Genomic DNA, 21,994 nt, shown 5'->3' with positions numbered 1-21,994 from the left:
TCCAACGAGTCTAGATCACTGCGGGGATCCTTCAGAAATTTTTTGAGTAGCAATTAATAATCCTGACAGTAATCTCATCGTATAACCGAACTCACAAGACGAGAACAACAATTACGACCAGAAAATAAATTTAGGATTAGAAAAATTAACTTTAAAAGTCATACATTCATCAAAGAACTCAATAAGAAGCGGGGAAATCTAATTCCTTTACAGAAGCTTATACCACCAACTGAAAATTCACACGCTGAATGTGGAGACAACTCAAGTAGAAAACAAATACACAGACACAATTTAAATCTATCCACATGATTCAAGCAATAAAGCTAGCGGAAGAAAAGAAGAAGGCTCAAGAGGAGAAGGAGTTAGAACAAGCAGAAATGAGGAGGAGGAGAGCTGAATTGCGGGTAGGAACTGCTACGGAAGATAATCAGAGGAACGAAAGAGAAGAGGCCAATCAAGGCACGTCATCAGGACAGACAACCAACACCTCGATATCGATCTTGGAGATAAAGAAAGAATTCATTGAGAAAACATTAGAAGATCGTCAGAAAGAGGAAGACGCTCGAGAGTTGGAGAAGATGAAGAAGTCAATAGAAGACATGAAAGAGGCCGTCTTAGGTCCGGAGGAATTGAACAAGGTTGATACTGAGGATTCAGAGTCAGAAGAGTTAGAGGTGATGGAAAAGACGAAAAAGAAAAGGAAAGGAAAAGCAAAGAAGAAATCATCGTCAGTATCGTCAACAGAGGATGAAGGATGGAGTAGAGAAAGAGATAGAAACCTTAGATCAGTGATCGAGGCGGACCAAAGTAAGTCATATTCTTTGGACAAATCTAGAGGAATGGGACGGTCACAGTAGAGCTGCACAGCGCTCCTAAAGGGTAAACCCCTGATCAAAGAGGAAAGTCCTAGTCCTAAGGGGGTTATCAAACCCCTCGCTCCAGAAATCTGTGGTAGCACTCTAGGCAAGGCAGCTCCGCAAAGCGTAGTAGCTTATGAGTGACTAAGGTTGGAAACTGATACACATATGTATTCTGAATTGTTTCAAACAGTCATACCTGGAAGGGAACCAGCAGGAAACCTCAGGAGGTCCAGCTCGAAGAAGTTACAAGACAACCGACCATTATTGGACAGGTTGGTAGATGCACTCAAAGGTTGGAGTGACGAAGACCTAGAGGCATTAAGAGAAGAGTATAGGAAGAAGTCAGCCTTAGAAGAAGAGGAGAGGAAGGAGAAGGAGAATGATGAGTTAGAGAAAAAGGGGAAGAGGAAAGAAGAGAAGGAGGAGAAGCGAAGAAGGGGAAAAGGAGAGAAGAAGGGGAAAGAGATAAGAAAAGAGAAGGAGGAGAAAGAAAAAGCGAAGAATAGATCAGCTCGCGAACCTTCAGCACAAGACACCGACTCTTCACCATCATCATCTTCATCATCATCCTCAGAAGATGAGAACAATCCGAAGAAGAGGAACCGAAAGCCTTTGGGCGGAGAGGAAGACTCTGAAGAAGATTCCGAAACCGAGTCGGATACTTCTAGAGAAGAAAGGAAGGGGTTAAAGATCGAAAAACCAGTAACCTTTAGATTCACTAAGGCGTCAGCGGTTGACCTACCAGACCTACCTCCCCAGTGGGAGAAAAACTTTAGACGTATGAAATACTACGTACCATTATCAGTCTTCGATGCAGCATACATCGACAAATACAAATCAATGGCGAAGACGAAGGAAGGTAAACAGAGGTGGGATAACCATCATCAGACGAGGGAAGAGTTAGAGAAGCAGATGACTTACGGAGAGTTTGTGTTGGCCTGTGAATTGGAGTATTGTTATGCGAAAGAAAGATACAGATTTGATGACTATGCAACCTACATAGAGAAACACAAGGACATAGTAAGTTGGCTCGGAAGAATAAGTGCTGGATGGTCGGGTTGAGGTATCATTTGGCTATCAGAGCGGTCACGTTCAGAGTTAGATCATCGGTGGTTTATGAGGAAAATGGGAAGAAGAAACGGAAATTAGACGATGTGGTTCTACCGGACGGTCTTGACGAAGAAGCAGCCAGAGAAGCAAGGTGTGATGCCCAGATGGCCGGGGACTTACAATTTAAATGTAACCCGTACGCAGTAGGTCAAAAGAAGTTTGGATATGACTTCAGGACAGGTCAGGAGAAGGAGCAAGTGACGAATCAAAACCCCAAGTTCCAACAGAACAATTCGTCGAAAGCCAACTGGAGGCAGAACAGGAAACAGCGAGGTGGGAATAGAGGCCATTGGTACAACCAAGAGGAGACACCATCTGGTGCGAATACTCAGCCCCAAACGTACTATCAGAAGAAGAGTATGGGGAAAGAGTGGGTAGCCTTAGGCCAGAAGCATGCGAATAACCAGGCATCGTCTTCTAGCAGAGGGAGCAGGGGAAACGGGAAAGGCTACGGGAAGGGTGATAGGTGAGCAAAGGAAGGTTACATGCAGACGGACCGGTTAGATACTGACGTTTGGAGACTTTTTTGTCCTTGCCCGGGTTACCTCTTTCAATGGATTGAAACGGATACGCTGACGGTGAAATTTCAGTTACAACAAAACTTGAAATGGGTTGGTTGATGCGTGGGATGACCGGTACGGGATGATTCTCTTGTGTGAAGTTGAATGCTGTCATGTAGAAGGTCTGAGAAGCAATGAATTTGATTGCTGTGCACGATTTAGCCCTTGCCCGAAATGTCAAAGACATGAGACCTTTGAGAGACGACCCACTGAGAGAACCGAACCGGAGTTGATAACTCCTAATCTGAAGACACACAGCAGCAGAAAGCTGACTAAGGGTAGGATTGAGGTTGAAACCGGAGTTGAAAATAACGAGCTATCGGATAGTGAGAGGACTAGCTCGGATAGCGAAGGAAGAACCGATGATTCGGAAGAAGAGAAGGTCAAGGTAGCACTACCGTTGAACCAGAGAAAGACCTTCAAAGCGAAAGTCATGAGCGACTGGCCAAAGAAGGTAGAAACAGGTATGAACGTGAAGGAATGGGAGAACTTGATGAAAGCGGTAGGATTAGAAGATGACATACCTTATGTCACGGAAGGATTTACCGAAGGCTTTTGTTTAGGAATACCACAGCATGCAATAGGAGACATGAAGTGGTATACCCCACCAAATCACGAATCAGCTGAAGACGTAAAACAAGAGATAAAGAATACGTTAGCGAAAGAGGCAAGAGAAAGAAGGATAATAGGACCATTTACTCACGAAGAGGTCTACCAAAAGTTTGGTTTCTTTAGAATGAACCCAATGGGCAGTTCAATTAATGGAGACGGATCAGTAAGGTTGATATATGATCTGTCTTACCCAAAAAACAAGCCTGGAATACCATCAGTAAACTCGTTTGTAGATAAGAAGAATTACCAGACTAACTGGGATGACTTCAGGATGGTAGCAAAATTCTCATGTGATAATCCAGGAGAATGGGAACTAGCGTTGGTAGACTGGAGTAAGGCTTACCAACAATTAGGCCTGCATCCTTCCCAACGACGATTCCTATGCGTGATGGACTTCGAAGGTAGAATATGGGTGGATTTGGCGGTAGGGTTCGGAGGGGTAGCAAGCTGTGGAGTGTTCGGAGCGGCGGCTGAAACGTGGAAGACGATCATTGTGAGTTTGTTGGGAATACCGAAGGTTTTCAGGTGGGTGGACGATAGCCTAGTGTTAAACGCCCAGGCGACAAGGTCGAACTACAACACATAATAGAGTTGAGTGATGGAATGGGTGTAAAGACAAGCGCGAAGAAAAACCGAGACTTCGCTGAGGAACAGAAGTTCCTAGGGTTCATCTGGAACGGGAGAAAACACTCAGTAAGATTGCCTCAAGAGAAAATAGATGAGAGACTTACACAAGTTAACCGTTATCTGGACCCAACAAAAGACTGGAAATTCGACCAAGTGGAAAGGTTCTTAGGGAGACTAGGACACACGATACACATTGTACCGCACATGGCGGCCTACCTATGCTCCTTCTATAGATGGCTGAAGTCGTGGAAAAACCTGGGAGCAAAGAGGTTCACTCCAACGGATGTATTAACAGATCTGATGGAATGGAAGATCTGTTTAGAAACATTTGAATCATGCACATTAGTACCGTAACCTAGCAAGGTCCCGGAAGTAGTGGACTGGGTAGGGGATGCTTCGTCGACTTACGGGTAAGTGAAAATAGAGAAACAGGACACCTGTGGCGAAGTTGAAGAGAGCTGATTGTCCATCATATTACAAATCTTAGGATCGGGGTTCTGATTGGTCGGAACTGGGCATGTTTTGCATGGAATGAAGACTGGCTAGTAAAAGGTCTGACTACCGGTAAACGCAACATTGCGTGGGCGGAAACAGTCACAATCAGACTGGGGCTCATGGCGTTGGCAAAAGTAGTGCCAGTCCGAAAGGGTAAATGAGGAGATGAAACGCATTCAGCACCTACTCACAATATTAGGTTGTAACGTTAAAGAGAAACGTGTAGCATCCAAGAATAACCTTGCAGATGGGCTGTTGAGAGGTATTTTAGCTGGAAGACTAGAGATGGATGAGATCAAGATCGAAATACCTACTGATCTCCAAGAATTACTACACCAGGTGTTGCTACCTCAACCGACGAACGACCAGCTAACACTTTGATAATCTTGGAAACGTGATGCCGAGGAAAGCAACGAAAGACTTAGGGAAAAAAGACTTAAAATCCTTCGAGTCGGTATTGAGAGCGACAAAGCCGTTTGGATGTTTCAAAAAGAATGCGCCTGGAGTCGATAAATCGGATGTTGATGAGGTACAAATGCATTTTCTAAGAGGAGCTTGGGTCGAAGGTACATTGAAGCATTATAATTTGGGGATAGTGAAGTTGTTAAGATTTGCAGACGTAAAAAAGGTGGAAAAGAAAGACTTGTTACCTATTTCAGAAGAATTGGTAGAGAAATATGTGGTATGGGCATCAATGAAAGGGGTCTCGAAGGCAGAAGACGATGAATCCGTGAAATCAACAACGATTTTGACTTACTTAGCTGGGATAAAAGCATGGCACTTGTTCCATAAATGCAAGTATCCAATCGGTTCAGAGCTGGCAGTGTCAAAGCTTTTGAAGGCGACTAGAATCATCAAATTGAAACACAAGGAAATTGAAAAGAAGAGACCTCCAGTCATGATAGCCGATCTAGTTCAGTTGGCGAGGGTAGGAAACATGGAGGTGGAGGAAGACTTGGTGGCGACGACAATCGCCTTAGTGGCCTTTTGGGGGTGTGCAAGACTGGGGGAATTGGTGTCTGACGATCCCAAAGCCTGGCTACCAACGTGGGACGAAGTAGAATGGGGACCGAATGGTTCTTACGTCAGCTTAGCCTTACACCGATTGAAAACTGCCAAACCAGGAGAAATACATTATATTCACTTACAGGACCAAAAATCTTGCATCGACCCGGTAAGGGCCTTGAAGCTATTGTACGATTTCAGATCAAGGAAACCAACAGATCAGGTGTTTGCGATAAACAGACAAGACGGGAAAGGGTTGGTATTCAGAAAAACTAAGTTAATTGAAAGGTACAGAGAAATTTGGAATTTGAATAGACCAGCAAACAAGAGAAGATTGTACGGCCACTCCTTCAGGATAGGGGGAGCGTCATTGAGGTGGAACTTGGGAGCGACGCGAGAAGAAGTGAAGAGGCTGGGAAGATGGTCATCAGATGCTTATAAGATTTACCTGAGAAAATTCGATGACAAGGAATTAAAAGAGACGGTAAAATTATTAAAGGAATTGAAACTTTGACGAGGATTAGAAAAGAAATAAAGTTTGAACCTTGTTGAAAAGTAGTTCAGTAATTACGACAATTGATTTGACATCAATTGAAAATCATGAGCGCCCCGTAAGTGAGAACACATGGAATTGAATGTATACAATGCTCTGAATATAGACATGGTTAAGGTTAAGCCGACGAGCGGCTTCAGATCGGAGGTGGAGGAGTCGGAGAGCGGTGAGATAGCACTCACGTCAGTTGAGTTTGGGAGTTAGACTTCTCAGGCTCACGGCTCTACCTTCCGTGAGTGATGGGGTTGAGAAGTCGAACTTCTCAGGCGCTGTCCTCACGTCGCGGGGGTCGGGATGGGGGAAAGGAAGGAACCTGATACCCCATACCCCCAACTCCTGGGACCCACCCCAAACCACAACCTAGTAGGATGCTGTTCTAGAAAGATGGTATTTGACGGGATAGTGGTAGGACAGTTCTCGAGAAGGAACTTCCTAGGAGACATTCTCCTAAGTATCTCCCTAGAGTATGATAATCTCAATTCGGTTAAGAATTAACTTTATCAAAGGCCGCAATTGTAAGCCGCTATCTCCTAACACACCTCACGAGTAATTGGATAAGGGTTTGTGTTAACCAATTATCCTTATCTTCTGTTCCATCTTCGAAAGAACTATGCTATACGTGAATATAAGTGATAAAGTCATTCAGCTAGAGCTCCGCTACCATTTTTGCTGTAAAATATGTCGAAAGCGGTCTTTGAAATGTGCTTCAGGCGATAGCGCAACCGCAGCGCAACGCAACAAAATAACTCCATATTCCATTGCACTGCGCTTTCTGCGCAATGTACCACATTTTTTGTATAATTTTTTCTCTCGGGGTTGCGGTGCGGCAAAATCACAATATTTTCGCAATATTGCCACAATATTGCGCTAAAGCGCAATATTGCGGGCTTTACTGCGGAGAAAGATGTATTAAATTCCGCAGAAATAGTATAAAGAAGACAAATATAAAGAAAGGGATCGTAGAAATTTGCGATCATCACTTTGCGGTCATTAAAGACCGGAAAGACTGATGTCCGTAAAAGTCAATTTATCCCGGGGCAAATCATATTTTTACAGTTGAACCCTAATTCAGAATGATCGCAAAAAATACAGTCGCAAAAAGATCACCTGAAATTTACATCCCTGTACATACATTATATAATTTTGCAACCTAAACTTCGCGACACATTTTGATTGCAAATAAAAATCCTTGCAAAAGTACATAAATCGCCTCTAATCGATACTTTCACAGGCCAAGTCTCACAGTCATTTCAAAGCATCGCAAAACAATAACCTGAAAAGTCAATCATTTCGCACGAAATGTTCAAATTTGCGATCAAAGCAGATAATTACCAATCCAATCGGATTGATGAAGAAAGCAATCACTACCAATCCGACGGATTGATGAAATATTACCGATCCAAAGCCAAGGATTGACAGATAGCGAAACGAGAGGAAAGGGGTGTCATAATGACTAGCCCTCATGATGAAGAAAGAAAGATCTTTTCGAGCTTTCAACTGATCAATTTGTTTAGAAACGATCATTTCGTTTTGCTAGTTCAACAACATCATCTCTTTATCAGAATAATCTTACATATCTCTCTCTCTCTAACCAATCAACCTCAACAATAACCACATCATAATTCAATTCCTCATTAATCTCAATTATCATTTATTTCCACCTTTCAATCAGTTTCTACCGTTTAATTCCACATTTTGATCAGTTTTGCTTTATCAATAATACCCAATTGACCTTTAATCATTACTATCAAGAATTTAATCAATAACATTTACGTTCACCAACATGAGTGACCCATCTTACTGTAGCAACTCTGAAGGAGATCGATATTCACATATCAGTGACTCTGAGCCTGAAATTTATGAAAAAGATGTATACGAAGACGAAGAAGATGAACAAGTTGTATACGAAGACAAAGACGAAGAAGATGAACAAGATGTATACAAAGATGAAGAAGATGAAGAAGTTGAAGAAGTTGAATTCAAAGATGAAAAACCTTATCTTGCTTCGAAAAATCTTGTTACTTCTCCTCCGTTACAGTCTCAGGGAAACAAATCATCCAATTCTACAAATTCGACCAAGGGAAAACCTCCTCTTACTTCTCCGCCATTACAGTCTCAGGGAAAGAAATCCTCCATTTCTACCAATTCGACAAAGGGTCAGAAGGTGGCTATCAAAGTTAAGAAAACCTTCAGGCTACCCTTGGACCGTCCATCTTTCGAAACATTCATAGATGACAACACTACCCTTGACGACAAAGGTTATCCATTATTCACAAATGGAAACACTGTCTTTCTTCGACTATCAGCCGAGCAAAAGTTCACCAACTGGGGGACTTTTGGATTCACTTATACATCGGCTGGTGGCAAAAGCAAAGGCCCAGGTGACTGGCGAACAGTCAGATATAGCTGTCTAGGGGTCATAGTCTGCAAGAGTCTTGGTTGCGATTATCTTGGATCACCGCCAACAGCAGCCCCCAAGAGAGCAGAATGGATGAGCAAGTTAGTATTTCAAAGTATCAATATTTTGAAAAAGATGATAGTTCTGACCATTATCGCTCTCATATGGATTTAGACCTCAGAAATGTCCTGCTGCAAGGTGTACTGAGGAACTTCAATATATTGAATGTAATGACACCTTATGCCGGTTGGACGAACATGTCAGCGGCTGGGGCATCATACACCACTCTGGGATCCATAACCATTGATGGCCTCGACGTGGCAAGCCGGACAAGTTGTCTTTGGCCAAGTTTGCCAAACGGGTAGTTGAAAACCCTGATGTGGGACCATTACGACACAAGGTACACTCGAATTCATTTCATTCTGCACCATTTCAAAAGATTACTAATAATTATTTGATTGCAAGGTCGGACGAGCTCCTGCGGGCAAGAAGGAAATTGTTACCGCTAGCAACATCCATGCAGGTTTTGGCAACCTACATCGGACTGGTTACTATCGACGTAAGCTCCTTGGGGAAGCAGGTGTTATCCCCAAAAAGAGTGTTCCAGGAGCGGCAGACAACTTCATTATGGACATGTATCACTGGTCTGAGTATGTTTTCTATTTCAAGATAATTATATTCTTTGTGATTACGATACTTATATATATTCTGCCACTTATTTTTGGTCTTCCTGGTTTAATTCTGGCTTCAGGCGCGGTTTGAACGTTGTATCATGTTCTATGAAGCGTGTGAACATGCACATGACCTTTCAAACGGATTGGATGCATCAGCAGCTGATGGCTCGAGACGAGGACAACAGGGTCTATGGTGGCGGTCTCCTCTCAGACGTAACATACAAGTTTTTCAAAAACGGTTATCTTTTATCAACTTCTATGTATCACGAGGATCTGCGACGATGGATCCCAATTCTTTTGACTTGGCTGAAAGGCATGACGGAAAATCACTACGCCGCACACTTCAGTACCCTGATGAAACAATTCAAGCATGCCGAAATAACCGTCAAGGAACGTGATACGCTGGTTTGACAGGTAGTCGACTTTTCATTGGCCCAAAAGAACGGATTTGTCAAAGCGTACATGAAGGTTTTTAAGGAGACTGATCCGGCAGTGGCACTTTCCAAACTTCAAGGTTGTCATGAACATTTTTGAGCTCAAGTCACTCGGGTCAAGCGCAACCGAGCAATTATACCTGAAAAGGATGAGGTATGTGTTTAATTATTACAATTCCATTTGTATTTCATATTGCTGATATTTTTATATTTGAATTTACAGGATTCATTTCAAGCGCAAGCATCTTCACTTTTAAAACTAGACCGGCCAGGTAGTTTAACTTTTGATGAGAAGTTAAAAAAAATGATTAAGCAGTTCCCAAAAGCCAAACGGTGGCTTGAATGGTGGAAAGCATCCGACATAAAGTCAATGCTTTTCAAATCACGACAAAAGCAACTTGACGACGATAGCCTTTGCGATGACATCATGCCGTCAACAACGAATGCACAAGAATCGATGCATCATGTGTATTACATGATAGCGTATGTTTTTGATTTTTCTTTGTAAGCTTTTGAATTAATCATTGAATTGCTTTTTTTCCTTCACAGCAAAGGAAACTGCTCCATTCAGATTGGTATCGTGCAGCTGTATGCCTTGGTGGCCTGTCTTGAAAGGGACCATGAGGACAGGCTTTGCGGTGTGGCAATAGTGTATGGGGATGAGGCTAAGAACTACAAGAAAGTAGCACAAGTTCTTGGCTGGACCAAGAAATCTCGAAAACAGCGCGAAGCTAAGAACGATGGAAGACCCCCGGATACGACTGATGCATTGCTAGGACGTAGCAAGAAGCTTGGACGTCCTAAAGGTTCCGTGAATGTGGACCGGAACCCGGTCACTACGTACCCTGGATTTTATGCTTCCTCAACTCCTGGTCGTCAATTCAGGTGTTGGCTTGATGCCATGACTGAATGCTTGTATGCCATTCATACGGCGTTGTGGTACACCAAGTCTTCAGGAAAATCAGATCATATCTTTGCGAAACTATTGAAGTTTTTTCGTCAAGGTCCACCTGGGAAATGGGTCAGGCAGGTAAAATTTGTAGCATCCTTTCTAATGGCCAAAATAGTCTCCACACAGCTATTCAACAACAATGTCCTGGAAGTTTCCTTCCGGACAGATACTCCTCTGCTGACCAATACTTCAGCGGTATTTTTGATCGGGAAACACGACCTAAGGAGCCAGCCTCTCCAGCAATCACACAAACTTTGTTTCGTGTTGACCTCAAACGCACATACACATGTCCAAAAGCGAAGATCATGTCTTAGTAGAAGTATCACATCTCAACACTATCATTTTATTGCACGAGAATTACAACGGTGATGAATCTTATTCTGAAACACCCCAGATCCTACATGATTGGGCTACCACAGGTAGCTATCAAGGTTCAAATTGGTATTGTAAAAGCTGCAAGACCACGACGAATCCTCATGCCCAGCCTTACAAGGAATTCCACTCACGACTTCACCTCAATCCTCCACCTCCTCATCTCCATATCCAAGTTGACATTGCCTACCTACATGGAACAAATCGCTCCAAAGCCTTCAAGATGATGAGAGAGTGTAACTTACCATACGAAATGATACTCGACGGAACTATCTACTTAATGCGAGCACGAGGTTTTTGGAATGGTGAACATTATTGGTGTCAAGTGGTACGTACAGTAGGAAACCTGACCGGGGTATGGGGCCACAATGATTTGGAAAATGCAGGAATAGCGACGTTTCTGTCAAGTGATGTGGAAGTGATTGGGGGTCAAATAGCAAATACATCATGGGTGATGTATTCGCAAGCTCCTACAGATAAAGAAGCTTCTATCTCCAATGATGCAAACACGAAGATAAGCAGGTCTCTGGGTAAAAATAACGTAATTGTCCAACCTTTTTCACAACCAATTTGTGAGGAAAAAGAACATACCGATGACGCAGAAGGTGTGTGATTTCTTTCTTTTGCAATGTACTAGATTCTTGTTTATTGAGATGTTGCCATCTATTTCTATTATATAGAAATTGACGCTCCTCCTTTGGCAAAGCTGAAGACCAAGCTACGTGAAACAGGTGAGTCTTTATTTGGTTGGTTTGCTTTACCTATTGTTTACAATCAGTATGAATTTATTTCTTGTAGAAACCAAGAAAGAAGAAAACGAATATGAAGATGACGAAGTTCCTCTGCCGAAGAAGAAGAGAATATCAAAGAAATCAAAGAAGGAGAGTCCACAACCAGGTGAGCAATTCAATTGTTTTATTCAGATATCATTTCTGCAGTCATTGATTCTTATGTTCTTATGTATGTTCTTCATTTATTTCTTGTAGAAACCAAGAAAGAAGAAAACAAATATGAAGATGACGAAGTTCCTCTGCCAAAGAGGAAGAGGATATCAAAGAAATCAAAGAAGGAGAGTCCACAACCAGGTGAGCACTTCGATTGTTTTATTCAGATATCAATTCTGCAGTCATTGATTCTTATGTTCTTATGTATGTTCTTCTTTATTTCTTATAGTTAAAAAGGAAACAGTTAATAAGACAACCAGGAAAAGGAAGATATGTGAAGAGAAAGAAGAAGGGGTTTTAGTTAAAGGAGCCAAAAAGGCGAAAGGTTGGAAAGGATGGGCCATTGTGGAAGAGGAGGAGGATGATGATGAGGTGTTGGAGGCCGCCGAAGAAGGTGATGAGGGTCAAAGTATTGCACCACGGAAGTCAAAGCGTACAAAACGCAAGAGAACGTAATAGCGTAGGTTACTCGATAATTTTTCTTTATTTTCTCGTCACTCTTTCAAGTTTCTCTTTCAAGTCTCTTTTTAGTCTTTTTTTGTTCTATTGAGTCTCACTCCTATTGTCAAGCGTAATTGGTATTCATCTTCTAGTCACTCCTTCGAGCTACATTTGTGTGTGTTACCTTCTTGACTTTCTTTAAAGTTTCCATCCTCATTTCTTTTTCTCGCTGGTCACTTTTTCTTGCATTTTGTTCAAGCTGTTTTCGTGCTCGTAATGAATTACTTTTATTTTTTTGAACGTAAAGTTTGGATCGCAAAATTACATTTTAAAAATGATAATTTTCACTTTTGCAATCTATATTTCGGAAAGTTTTTTACGGTCTTTGTACACTGCAAAACATTGGTCGCAAAACTCAACTTTACCCCAAAAGTTTACACTTTTACGAGTATTATTGTTTACGTACATTAATGTCCGCAAACTCATGACCGTAAAAATAAATAATTTGACACCTGTGGCCCAATTTTACGGTCATTATTTTACATCAATTTTTTTTGCGAGCTTTGGAAAAATTGGAATGATCGTAAAATTTAACTTTGCCCCGGGATTAATTGACTTTTGCGGACATCAGCCTTTGCGGTCATGGAAGACTGCAAATTGATGACCGCAAATTTCTTACACCCCATAAAGAAACCCGCCAGCTAAAACAAATTTTGTTTTAGGTAGAAGATAAAGAATGAAAGAAAGGAATAGAAAAGTAGAACAGAGATTACTTTTTTTTCTTTTTTGCAACACTGTCAATATAGGCTTGAAGATATTTTGCTGCTTCTGCAAAATCCCCGTCCGGTACAACATCCTCCTTTAGCCAAGCCTGAGAACCCACTAGACGCGTCATCGTCTTAGGGAGCATCCCACCTCGTGAAGGGGTGCAGATGTCCGCGGCCGCAGAAAACATCCTTGTGCAGGCACACGACGTGGCAGAAACTGAAAGGTAATCGCAGGCGAGTTGAGCAAGAATTGGAAATTGGTGTTGATATTCCTGTAAAAGAACAACATTAGAATATGACAATGTGATGTTAGTACAAAAAAATGAAATACACTGACCCTCCACCAAGTCAACGGAGTTTGTCCCTTGAGGATTGGACTTTCCCCCTTCAGATATTCTTCAAGCTCAGATTTGCCCTTGTGATTACCGCTGTCTGCAACTGTCAGCCCTGAGTACTGAACCATAGTACCATAGGCTGACAAATAACAATAAGAAAACATTAAAAAAACAATAATTACAACTCAGACTCAGTTTCAAGAGTCAAATTACATATGAATGAACATATGTAACACATGTAGAACTTATGTAAAAGACTGTGTGAGTACACGACTTTACATTTCCTAAAAGATTACATACATTACACACATGTAACAGGTATGTAGCCAATCAGATAGCTCAATACTAATATGTAGTATAAACCTAACCTTGGAACCACAAATTGTGCGCATAGGATTTTCAAACTTCAGACTATAAAAACCTTGAATATGCGAAATTCAGAATCATCATCACATTACATCTTTAACACTTTTATTATACAATAAAACCCCATCACCAACTAGATTATAAGCTTTCAGTAAAGTGAAACTTTACTATCTTATTTGTGATTGTTAATTTGTCTTGTGGTTCTTATTTCCTCAATTTACTGTGACTGGTCTTAGTCACAGTTTTGTAATAGTTGTTGATTACCATTCGTGGAATCAAACTATAAAGGAGGTAGTCCTTAAGTGCTGCTTGATCTGATTTGGGATTTAATCAGATCAAGAAACTTTAAACCTGCGTAGTACCTGTATTAGTCAGAGTGTAAAGTACTAAAACACTATAAAAGAAATTAGTGTTCTTAATCAATTTATCTCTAGCAGAAAGATAATTGATTAAGTGTAAGTCACTGAAGATTCAGTGCACGGTTTCTACTATTAATAATAGTAAAAACCCCCCCCCAATCCCTGAAAAACCTTTCTTTAAAGGTCCTCTAACTGCAGTCTATACTTGTTTGTTACAAGTATGGAGCTTGAACCTTATTTCTCCGCCCTTAAACCTTGTAGATCATAATCCCTACAATTTTATACCTTTTCTTTAGTGATTTGCTAGCCTAAAAGAAGCTAGTAGCTCACATTTGGGGGCCTCATCCGGGTTTTTAGAAACTTTTCTTTTTTTTTTTGAGTGTGTGACCAACTCAAACCTTTTTCAAAAGAACTTAAAAATACAAAAACATATTTCTAGAATTTTTTAGAATTTTTTATCAACCTTTTATTGTAAAAACTGAGAGCAGCTAAGCAATTTACTTTTTTAGGATAATAGCCTGGAGGAAAGAAATAATTCTTTTCCCCCCCTGATTTTCGGATTTTTTTTATTTTTTTTATTTTTTTCCAAAAGTAGGATCAATAGTTGATCCACAGGAAACTTTATTACATACAATTCATAGTTGAATTGTATCTATAAAGCCTCAAATTTGTTGTGTAATTGGCCAAACTCGTGGCTTACACATATTACATATACATACATTACAGTACAGTCAAGTGACTGTACACACGCGGTAATTACCCAAAGCCCCGTGCGTGGTCCGACAGCCACAACAGTACAGGAATTGAAATTCAACTTCCCTCGAATTTCAATTCTGTACTGCTACCACCACATACCCTTCCACCTCAATCAAACTCCATTCAATTCAATTGAAAGATCACGCCACCGGGACCTTGACCAAACAGCAAGAAGGAAGATCGATCAGTACGAGTTGGATTCTTTTATTTAGAAGATCAAAGAACTCACGAAGAATCACTTAAAGAAAGATATTCTTTAGAAACTGATTTATTTTTTCATTCCTTGCTTGATCCTTTTTGTTTTTTTTTTAAATTAGTGTTAATTCCATCGAAGATCTTTAGATCTAATATAAAAGACAAGTCAGCAAGAAATCGAGTTAGTTTTTTTTACTCGATTCTGTTGAAGTATCGATAGTTCGCTAAGCTAACGATTGATCATATTATTCTGTGTTTTCCTTTCCATCTTATTCCTTCATTTAACGTTTGACAGAGAAACAAGGGGCGATCATCGTTCTCAGCCTATCCTTTAACTTTCAACACATCTTCTCGAACTATATATCAAGAAGGGCGTTTCATCAAGCTATTCAGTAAGAGATTGACTCACAACTTCATAACAAAGTCTTCAACAATAATATCTGATTTTTTTTAACGTGTCACGTCTACACTATTATTACAGATTGTCGTAACGGTATTTACCTGATTTCACAAGTCTTCAGACCAGTTGGAGGCATTCGATCGGAACCTAATACCAGTAAGTTATTTCTAAGTTTTAGTTTCAATCAGAACTAGAAGAGAATAGTAGATACTTACATTTCAATATCTCCTCTTCTTTAATTCTTGTTTTTCCTACCTTCATTATACTGATTAGTAGTGAATCTAGAAAACTTGGATGAAAGCTTACCTTCCTTGAGTCAAGAACACTCAGAAATCGACGAGATCGACCAAAAGGATCGCAAACTTTCAATAGCGACTGATTTTCAACCCTTTTCGGTAGTGAACACGCCCAAACACCCAGGCAGTCCTAGTCGATCAGACCGGACAGCTACCCCAGATCGATTTCTATCAGTAGCTCCACAAGAAAGTCTTGAAGGTTTTGTTAAACAACAAAAAGGTGATTTTGTGTTTTGGGCACGAAAATCTGATTTAAAAGAAGGTAAGTTCGAATCTAAGTCTTGATTCTTCTTTCCCTTTTTGTACACTTTATTTTTTTTGTCTCTTTCTCTCTTTCGTGAAAGAAACCACTTCAGAAAAAAGAAAAAAAAGACTTATAATTTTTTTTTCTTTCTTTCTCGTTTTTTTTATTATTGGATGTCCGATTATATCCCACCCCCTCTCCCTCGTCGCAGCCGAACAAACCCAGACCGATATGGAAACTGGGAGTCAGGCTCCGGCGGATCGAAGCAGCGACAGGATGGAGGAGGAAGAGGAAGGCGACCAGCGACCTCCATCTCAGCCCAAAGGAAAGGAACTGAATCACAGGGAACAGTCAGAACCAACCCCAGTAAGTTAGCTCTGAATCCGTTATCAATTGATACCAATAATGCGATTGCTAACTTACCTGTATTATCAGGAGCAGTTCGCGAGGACGGAAGCCTGGCACATGAAGTGGCAGGAACTCCGCCTCAACTACACCAAGTGGGAGAACGCTCGCCTAGTAGTGAACAACAACAAGAAGCAAAAGAAGATGCTGAAGGACTCGGTGTTGGGAGGCAGGGAAGTATGGAAGGAGCTGACAAGCAAGTATCAGATCAAGGATACCACGATTCTCCAAGAGATTCAAAAATACCTGTGGAAAGGTACCGACAGCTGGGATCCTTGAGCTCAGTCGATCCACTTTTTCGGCCTTCGAGCGGCGGAACCTCAACGGGACACTCCTCAGCAGTCAGCCAGCAACTCGACGACGAGCCAACCCCAAAACCACTCCCCTCATTACAACAACAACAGCCGGAAAGGTTCTCTCCGGGACGATTTCAGAGGTTACTTCCGATCACAAGCGATCATCGGCCGCGAACTCCTTCAAGAGGAACAGAGTTCCAATCAAAACTATCGAGGTTGGAAGAATCGAAATCGTCATCAACCTTACTGAACACTCAAGAGCGAGCAATCCTAAGTAAGTTCTCTCAAATTACTCAGGATGAGTTTATCATTCCTTTCATGAATGAGCTCTTTCATCATCTTAATTTTTTAGAAAGTCATTCATCTAGAAATGCTGACTTTAATGATGCTTTTGGACAGTACTTAAATGCTATCAACAGGAATCTGGAAAGCATGTTTCTTTACTCAAAAGAAAGTATTAAGTCTGATGGTAAAAACTTTAGTGATTTATTTTCAAAAAAATTTCATCTTAATCAATGTTCAGATCAACAATATAAAACACTTTATGATCTTGGTAAAAAGAACTTAGATAATTTTACAAAAATAAATAAAAAATTGTTTTCTATTTTTCCCTCTGATTCATCTTTCTCTGAACTTATTCAAAATAGTAAAACAGAAAAAAATTATGTTTCTTTTTCTTCTTTTAATGTGATAAATGAAAACTTGGTTGAAGTTAAAACACTATTAGAAGACCATCTGAGAGAAAGAAATCGTGAGATGAAAGGCAAAGCCAAAGCAAGTCTTTGTGAAGAAGAGAGAGAAAGTGAGCAGGAGGAAAAAATGAGTGTTTTAGTTATGACAAGTTTAATTGAAGATATTCATCAAAAATTGTATGATACTTTGTATACCAACATCAGCAATACATACCATGATTTAGAAGAAAAACTACATAAATTGACTGATGAAATTTCAAATAACCAAAATCAACAATTGCAATATCAACAAAGAACAGATGACAAGTTGGACCAAATTCATCAACTTCTGTTGAATATGAATAATCAACACAATCCACCTGTGTTGCAACCAGAGGCAACTCCATCATTTAACAGAGTAGGAACAGTTGTCCAAAATTTTGAACAACTGAACAGGAGACATGTAGTGGGTAATTCGAAAAAGCAAGATAAATCTTTTTTGAGAATGAAGCCACCACATATGAGACAACCAGACGTAGTACAGAGTCCTCCTAGGAGAGAAACTACAGCACCAATTGCAAGTACTTCCTTCGTTGAACCTCATATTGAAAATGTTCAATATAGAAGAGGAAGCTCAATTGAGGAATTACAGACAACTGCAGAACTGTTGAGGCAAGCTGAAATTCAAAAAGAACTGCGAAAATCTTATCCGCAGGCTAAGGATTGGCCAACTTTCAGTGGAGAAGGCAAGTACAATCACCAAGAATTTATAGATTGGGTAGAAAAAGTACCAGTTAAAATGATGATGCCAGATATTTTGATTACGTCAAAATTATTAATTGTATTTACAGGTGTTGCACGACAATGGCTTTCAGATGAAATGAATGAAGACGGACCCAGAAGTAGAACATGGGCAGAATGGAAAGAAGCCATTCAAAATAGATTTGGAAATAGCCAGTGGAAAAATAATATGGAGAAAGCCTTTTTGAGAGACAGATTCAAACCTGAGTTTCACACTGACTGCGTAAAGTGGGCTAGTAAACAACAACAGAGAGCAGAAGTTTCAAACCTGATGCTGCAAGCACTGAAGTTGTTAACAAAATATTATGGATGATTCCAGGTACTATGCAAATTCCAATAAGGAATAGGATTGGACCTACAGGTAACTGGAGAGAATTTATTTTAGCCTTTGAAGAAATTGTCAAGTGTATGGTACCAGCAAAAAGACATATACCAGTCAGAAACAATTACTTCAACAAGAATGTTGACAACACGGCTCAGACAAGTAGTACTAGAGCTCAACCATCTACTACTGAGAGAAAAAGTAATAAATCGTGTAATAAGTGTGGTAGTAAAGATCCTACACATGTTTGGAAGGAATGTAAAGGAAAAGGTAAATCTATCAACGCGCTTGAAGCTGAAGAGAATATAGAGAATCAAGCTGATGATGACACAGGATCTGTAATGGAATTTGTAGAATACAGTGAAAGTGTAGCTGACACACAGTCTCATCATTCAGCTAATTTGAATGTTTCAGCTATTGAAAGCACCTTTGATAGTGCGGTGGATATAGCACAAGTTCAAGCTGAAGCAGAAATGCCACTTATAACACCTTTTGAGGAAAGTAATAAACAAATTTCAGACGCCAAGTTGATAGGGTGTAAACCAGCTTCAGGTAAAGCACATACAATAGGTTTTCATAGTCTAACCAGAGTAATTGTGAATAACCAAGACGCAGAACTGCTGCTTGATAGCGGAGCGTCTTGCTCAGTGGTGGGGAATCACTATTTGGAAAACCTTGTACCAGACTGGAAATTGAAGTTGATGCCGTGCAATAACAACATGAATTTCTCAGGTTGCAGTGGAAGTTTATACCCCTTGGGAATTATCAAATTAGATGTCCTATTTCCTCATAAACAAGGAGGTATCCGGATTGAAGCTGAATTTGTAGTTATGGAGAATTCACACACCAAATACTTCATTTTAGGAGATGAACACTTGTCTATGTACGGAATTGATATCTTTCATAGTAAGGATAAATTTTTTACGTTTGGAAATGACGTTAAAAAGAAAAAATTTGGGTTACCACTTCAGAGACCAATTCTTTCAGGATTACAAGTTAAGAAAGAAATAGTTAATGAACTTGATAATTCCCAACCGGAATTGGAAAAAGTCTCATGTGAAAATAAGGATGATTTGATGCCTAAAATCAATGAAGTAAAATTCAGTCCTAAACTTACAGCAAGAGAAAAGCAAAAATTTGTTGACCTGATTATCCAATATAAAGACCAATTTGGATTAGGTGATAAAGAGTTAGGTACGATTGAAAAGCATCAAGTGAGCATTAAGCTTACCATAGAAAAACCTTATCCTCCAATATTGAGGAAAGCTGCTTATCCTGCTAGTCCTAGAAACAGAGTAGAAATTGAAAAACATATTGATGAACTCTTGAGACTAGGAGTAATCAGAAAAGTAGGGAGTTCGGAGGAAGTAGATATAACATCGCCGGTCATCATTGCTTGGCATAATGGTAAATCAAGACTGTGCGGAGATTTTTGAGCACTCAATACTTATACTGAACCAGATAGATATCCATTACCTAGAACTGAACATGTCTTGATTAACCTAGGTAAAGCAAGATATATTACACTCATGGATGTGTTGAAAGGTTTTCATCAAAACATAGTCGAACTCATGAGTAGAATATTCTTTAGAATAATTTGTCATATGGGTATATATGAGTTTGTTCGAATGCCATTTGGAATTAAAAATTATGAATGTCTAAGAGTCTTGAATCACGGGTAAGGGATATAAAGGCTAATGAAAAGCACAGTGGCTTTGATAAGCACGCTACACAACTGACAAGAAATCTAAGTGAGGTCTTCTGACCTAATGAAAAGCACAGTGGCTTTGATAAGCACGCTACACAACTGACAAGAAATCTAAGTGAGGTCTTCTGACCTAATGAAAAGCACAGTGGCTTTGATAAGCACGCTACACAACCAACAAGAAATCTAAGTGAGGTCTTCTGACCTATAATCAGGTTCAGAATAACAAGTTAGATTTTGTTAGTTAAAGTTATCTCAAGCTTGATAACTGATCTTTGGACTAGCGCAAGAGACACGAGTTTTCTCTTCCCAAAGATTATAAATTTTATTCACCTAATGAAAAGCACAGTGGCTTTGATAAGCACGCTACACAACCAACAAGAAATCTAAGTGAGGTCTTCTGACCTATAACATCGAACAAATAGTTAGATAGAGTTAAGAAAGAAATAGAGATATAATAATAAGTACCTATAATCAGGTTCAGAATAACAAGTTAGATTTTGTTAGTTAAAGTTATCTCAAGCTTGATAACTGATCTTTGGACTAGCGCAAGAGATACGAGTTCTGAAAGATAAAGAGTAGGAATAGAAACGTATCAATTACAAATGTTAATCGAACTTGTCATTCATTTTTAGTGAGAAAGATGAAAATGTACGTACTTCTCTTCCCAAAGATGGGGAAAAGAGAAGTACTCGAAACACACAATAGTATATATGAAAGGAAAAATTGAAATGAAATGTGGTTGGGGCAATGTTAGTGATGATCTTGTATCTTGTCTAATAATGAAGCTTGTCTGATAATGAAGCTTGCTGTTTGTCTTTTCTGGTCTGCGGAATGTCGCTTCCATTCTTGTGTAGTAATTTGATTACACTACTGTTTTCTCTTCTCGTCGATTGGAGTTTTCAACACCCCCCTTCAATCGACACAATTAAAAGACCCCTATTCATCTACACGCTTTAAGCCAATACGCTCCCTAAAGTCGTTGAAAGGGCCAGGGTGCAAGGGCTTGGTTAGGATGTCGGCTATCATATCTTCCGTCTTGCAGTGTGTTAACTTGATTATGCCCGCGTTGACTTGTTCTCGTAACCAGTGAAAATGGATTTCTATAGCTTTTGTTCGGCCATGAAGCACCGCGTCTTTGGACAGGTCGATAGCGCTAAGGCTGTCACAGTTTAAGAGGTATGGCGTAGCTTGAGGAAGTCCTACCGATTTCATGAACCTAGCGAGCCAAATCATTTCATCGCCCGCTTCATTAGCGGCACGGTACTCAGCCTCGGTTGAAGATTTTGCAACAGTTTGCTGCAATCGACTTCTCCAGGTTACAGCGCCACCACAGAGTAAGAAAACGTATCCCGTAGTAGAGCGTCGTGTGCTTTTGTCGCCTGCCCAATCGGCATCGGCGAAGTGCTCTGGTAGAGTGTAACCATTATTGCTAGAGATAGTAGTGGAGGATGTGTTCTTGTAATGGATGCAATGGTTGATTGTGCCCGACAAATAGCGTAAGACATGCTTGAAAGCTTCCCAGTGACGTAGGGATGGTTTGTTGAGATGTTGAGATAGACACCCAACAGCATAAGTAATGTCTGGTCTGGTGCATTGAGACAAGTACATAAGGCTTCCCACACCACTGTTATAAGGGAGGTTAAGTAAGCTGAAGGATCGGGCCTCGTCATCAGTAGATTTTGTTAGTTTGGTTCCTCCTGGGAATGGAGTAGATGCAGTCTTGCAGTCTGTCATCCCGAAACGTTCGAGAAGTGAACGTGTCATGGCCTCCTGGCCAATGATATAGTGATTAGGGCCAGCGCGGACTAGTTGAATTCCCACCACACATGTTGATAGTCCTTGATCTTCCATAGGCCAGAAGGTGCTGATTTCTTCTTTGAATTCCTTGATTTTGTTACCGGTGATTGCTAGATTGTCAACATGAAGATAGAAAAGACAGACATCTTGTAACCGTCTTCTGATATATACGCATTCATCCGCCTCAGACTGCTTGAAACCTGCTTTGATGCATCTTTTCTTAAAGTCGTCATTCCAGT

General features: G+C 40.3%; 2 protein-coding genes across 2 annotated transcripts; both read left to right on the top strand.

Moving 5' to 3' along the window:
* Positions 1-305: 305 nt before the first annotated feature.
* Positions 306-2,440, top strand: MELLADRAFT_105219 (uncharacterized protein; the record flags this gene model as incomplete). The annotated part of the gene is made up of 3 exons (XM_007408436.1): positions 306-807; positions 1,051-1,592; positions 2,198-2,440. 3 exons carry the CDS (start codon positions 306-308, stop codon positions 2,438-2,440), a joined length of 1,287 nt encoding a protein of 428 aa, XP_007408498.1.
* Positions 2,441-7,605: 5,165 nt separating this feature from the next.
* MELLADRAFT_85035 (uncharacterized protein) lies at positions 7,606-9,305 on the top strand (the record flags this gene model as incomplete). Its single annotated transcript, XM_007408437.1, has 6 exons — positions 7,606-8,217; positions 8,302-8,321; positions 8,395-8,479; positions 8,546-8,620; positions 8,686-8,870; positions 8,972-9,305. The coding sequence occupies 6 exons, from the start codon at positions 7,606-7,608 to the stop codon at positions 9,303-9,305; spliced, it is 1,311 nt and encodes a 436-aa protein (XP_007408499.1).
* Positions 9,306-21,994: the final 12,689 nt, after the last annotated feature.

Source organism: Melampsora larici-populina, assembly GCF_000204055.1.
Source record: "Melampsora larici-populina 98AG31 unplaced genomic scaffold MELLAscaffold_12, whole genome shotgun sequence".
NCBI lineage: Eukaryota > Fungi > Basidiomycota > Pucciniomycetes > Pucciniales > Melampsoraceae > Melampsora > Melampsora laricis-populina.
Note: the sequence above shows the minus strand (reverse complement) of the source record. Positions and strands in the feature narration are given on the sequence as shown.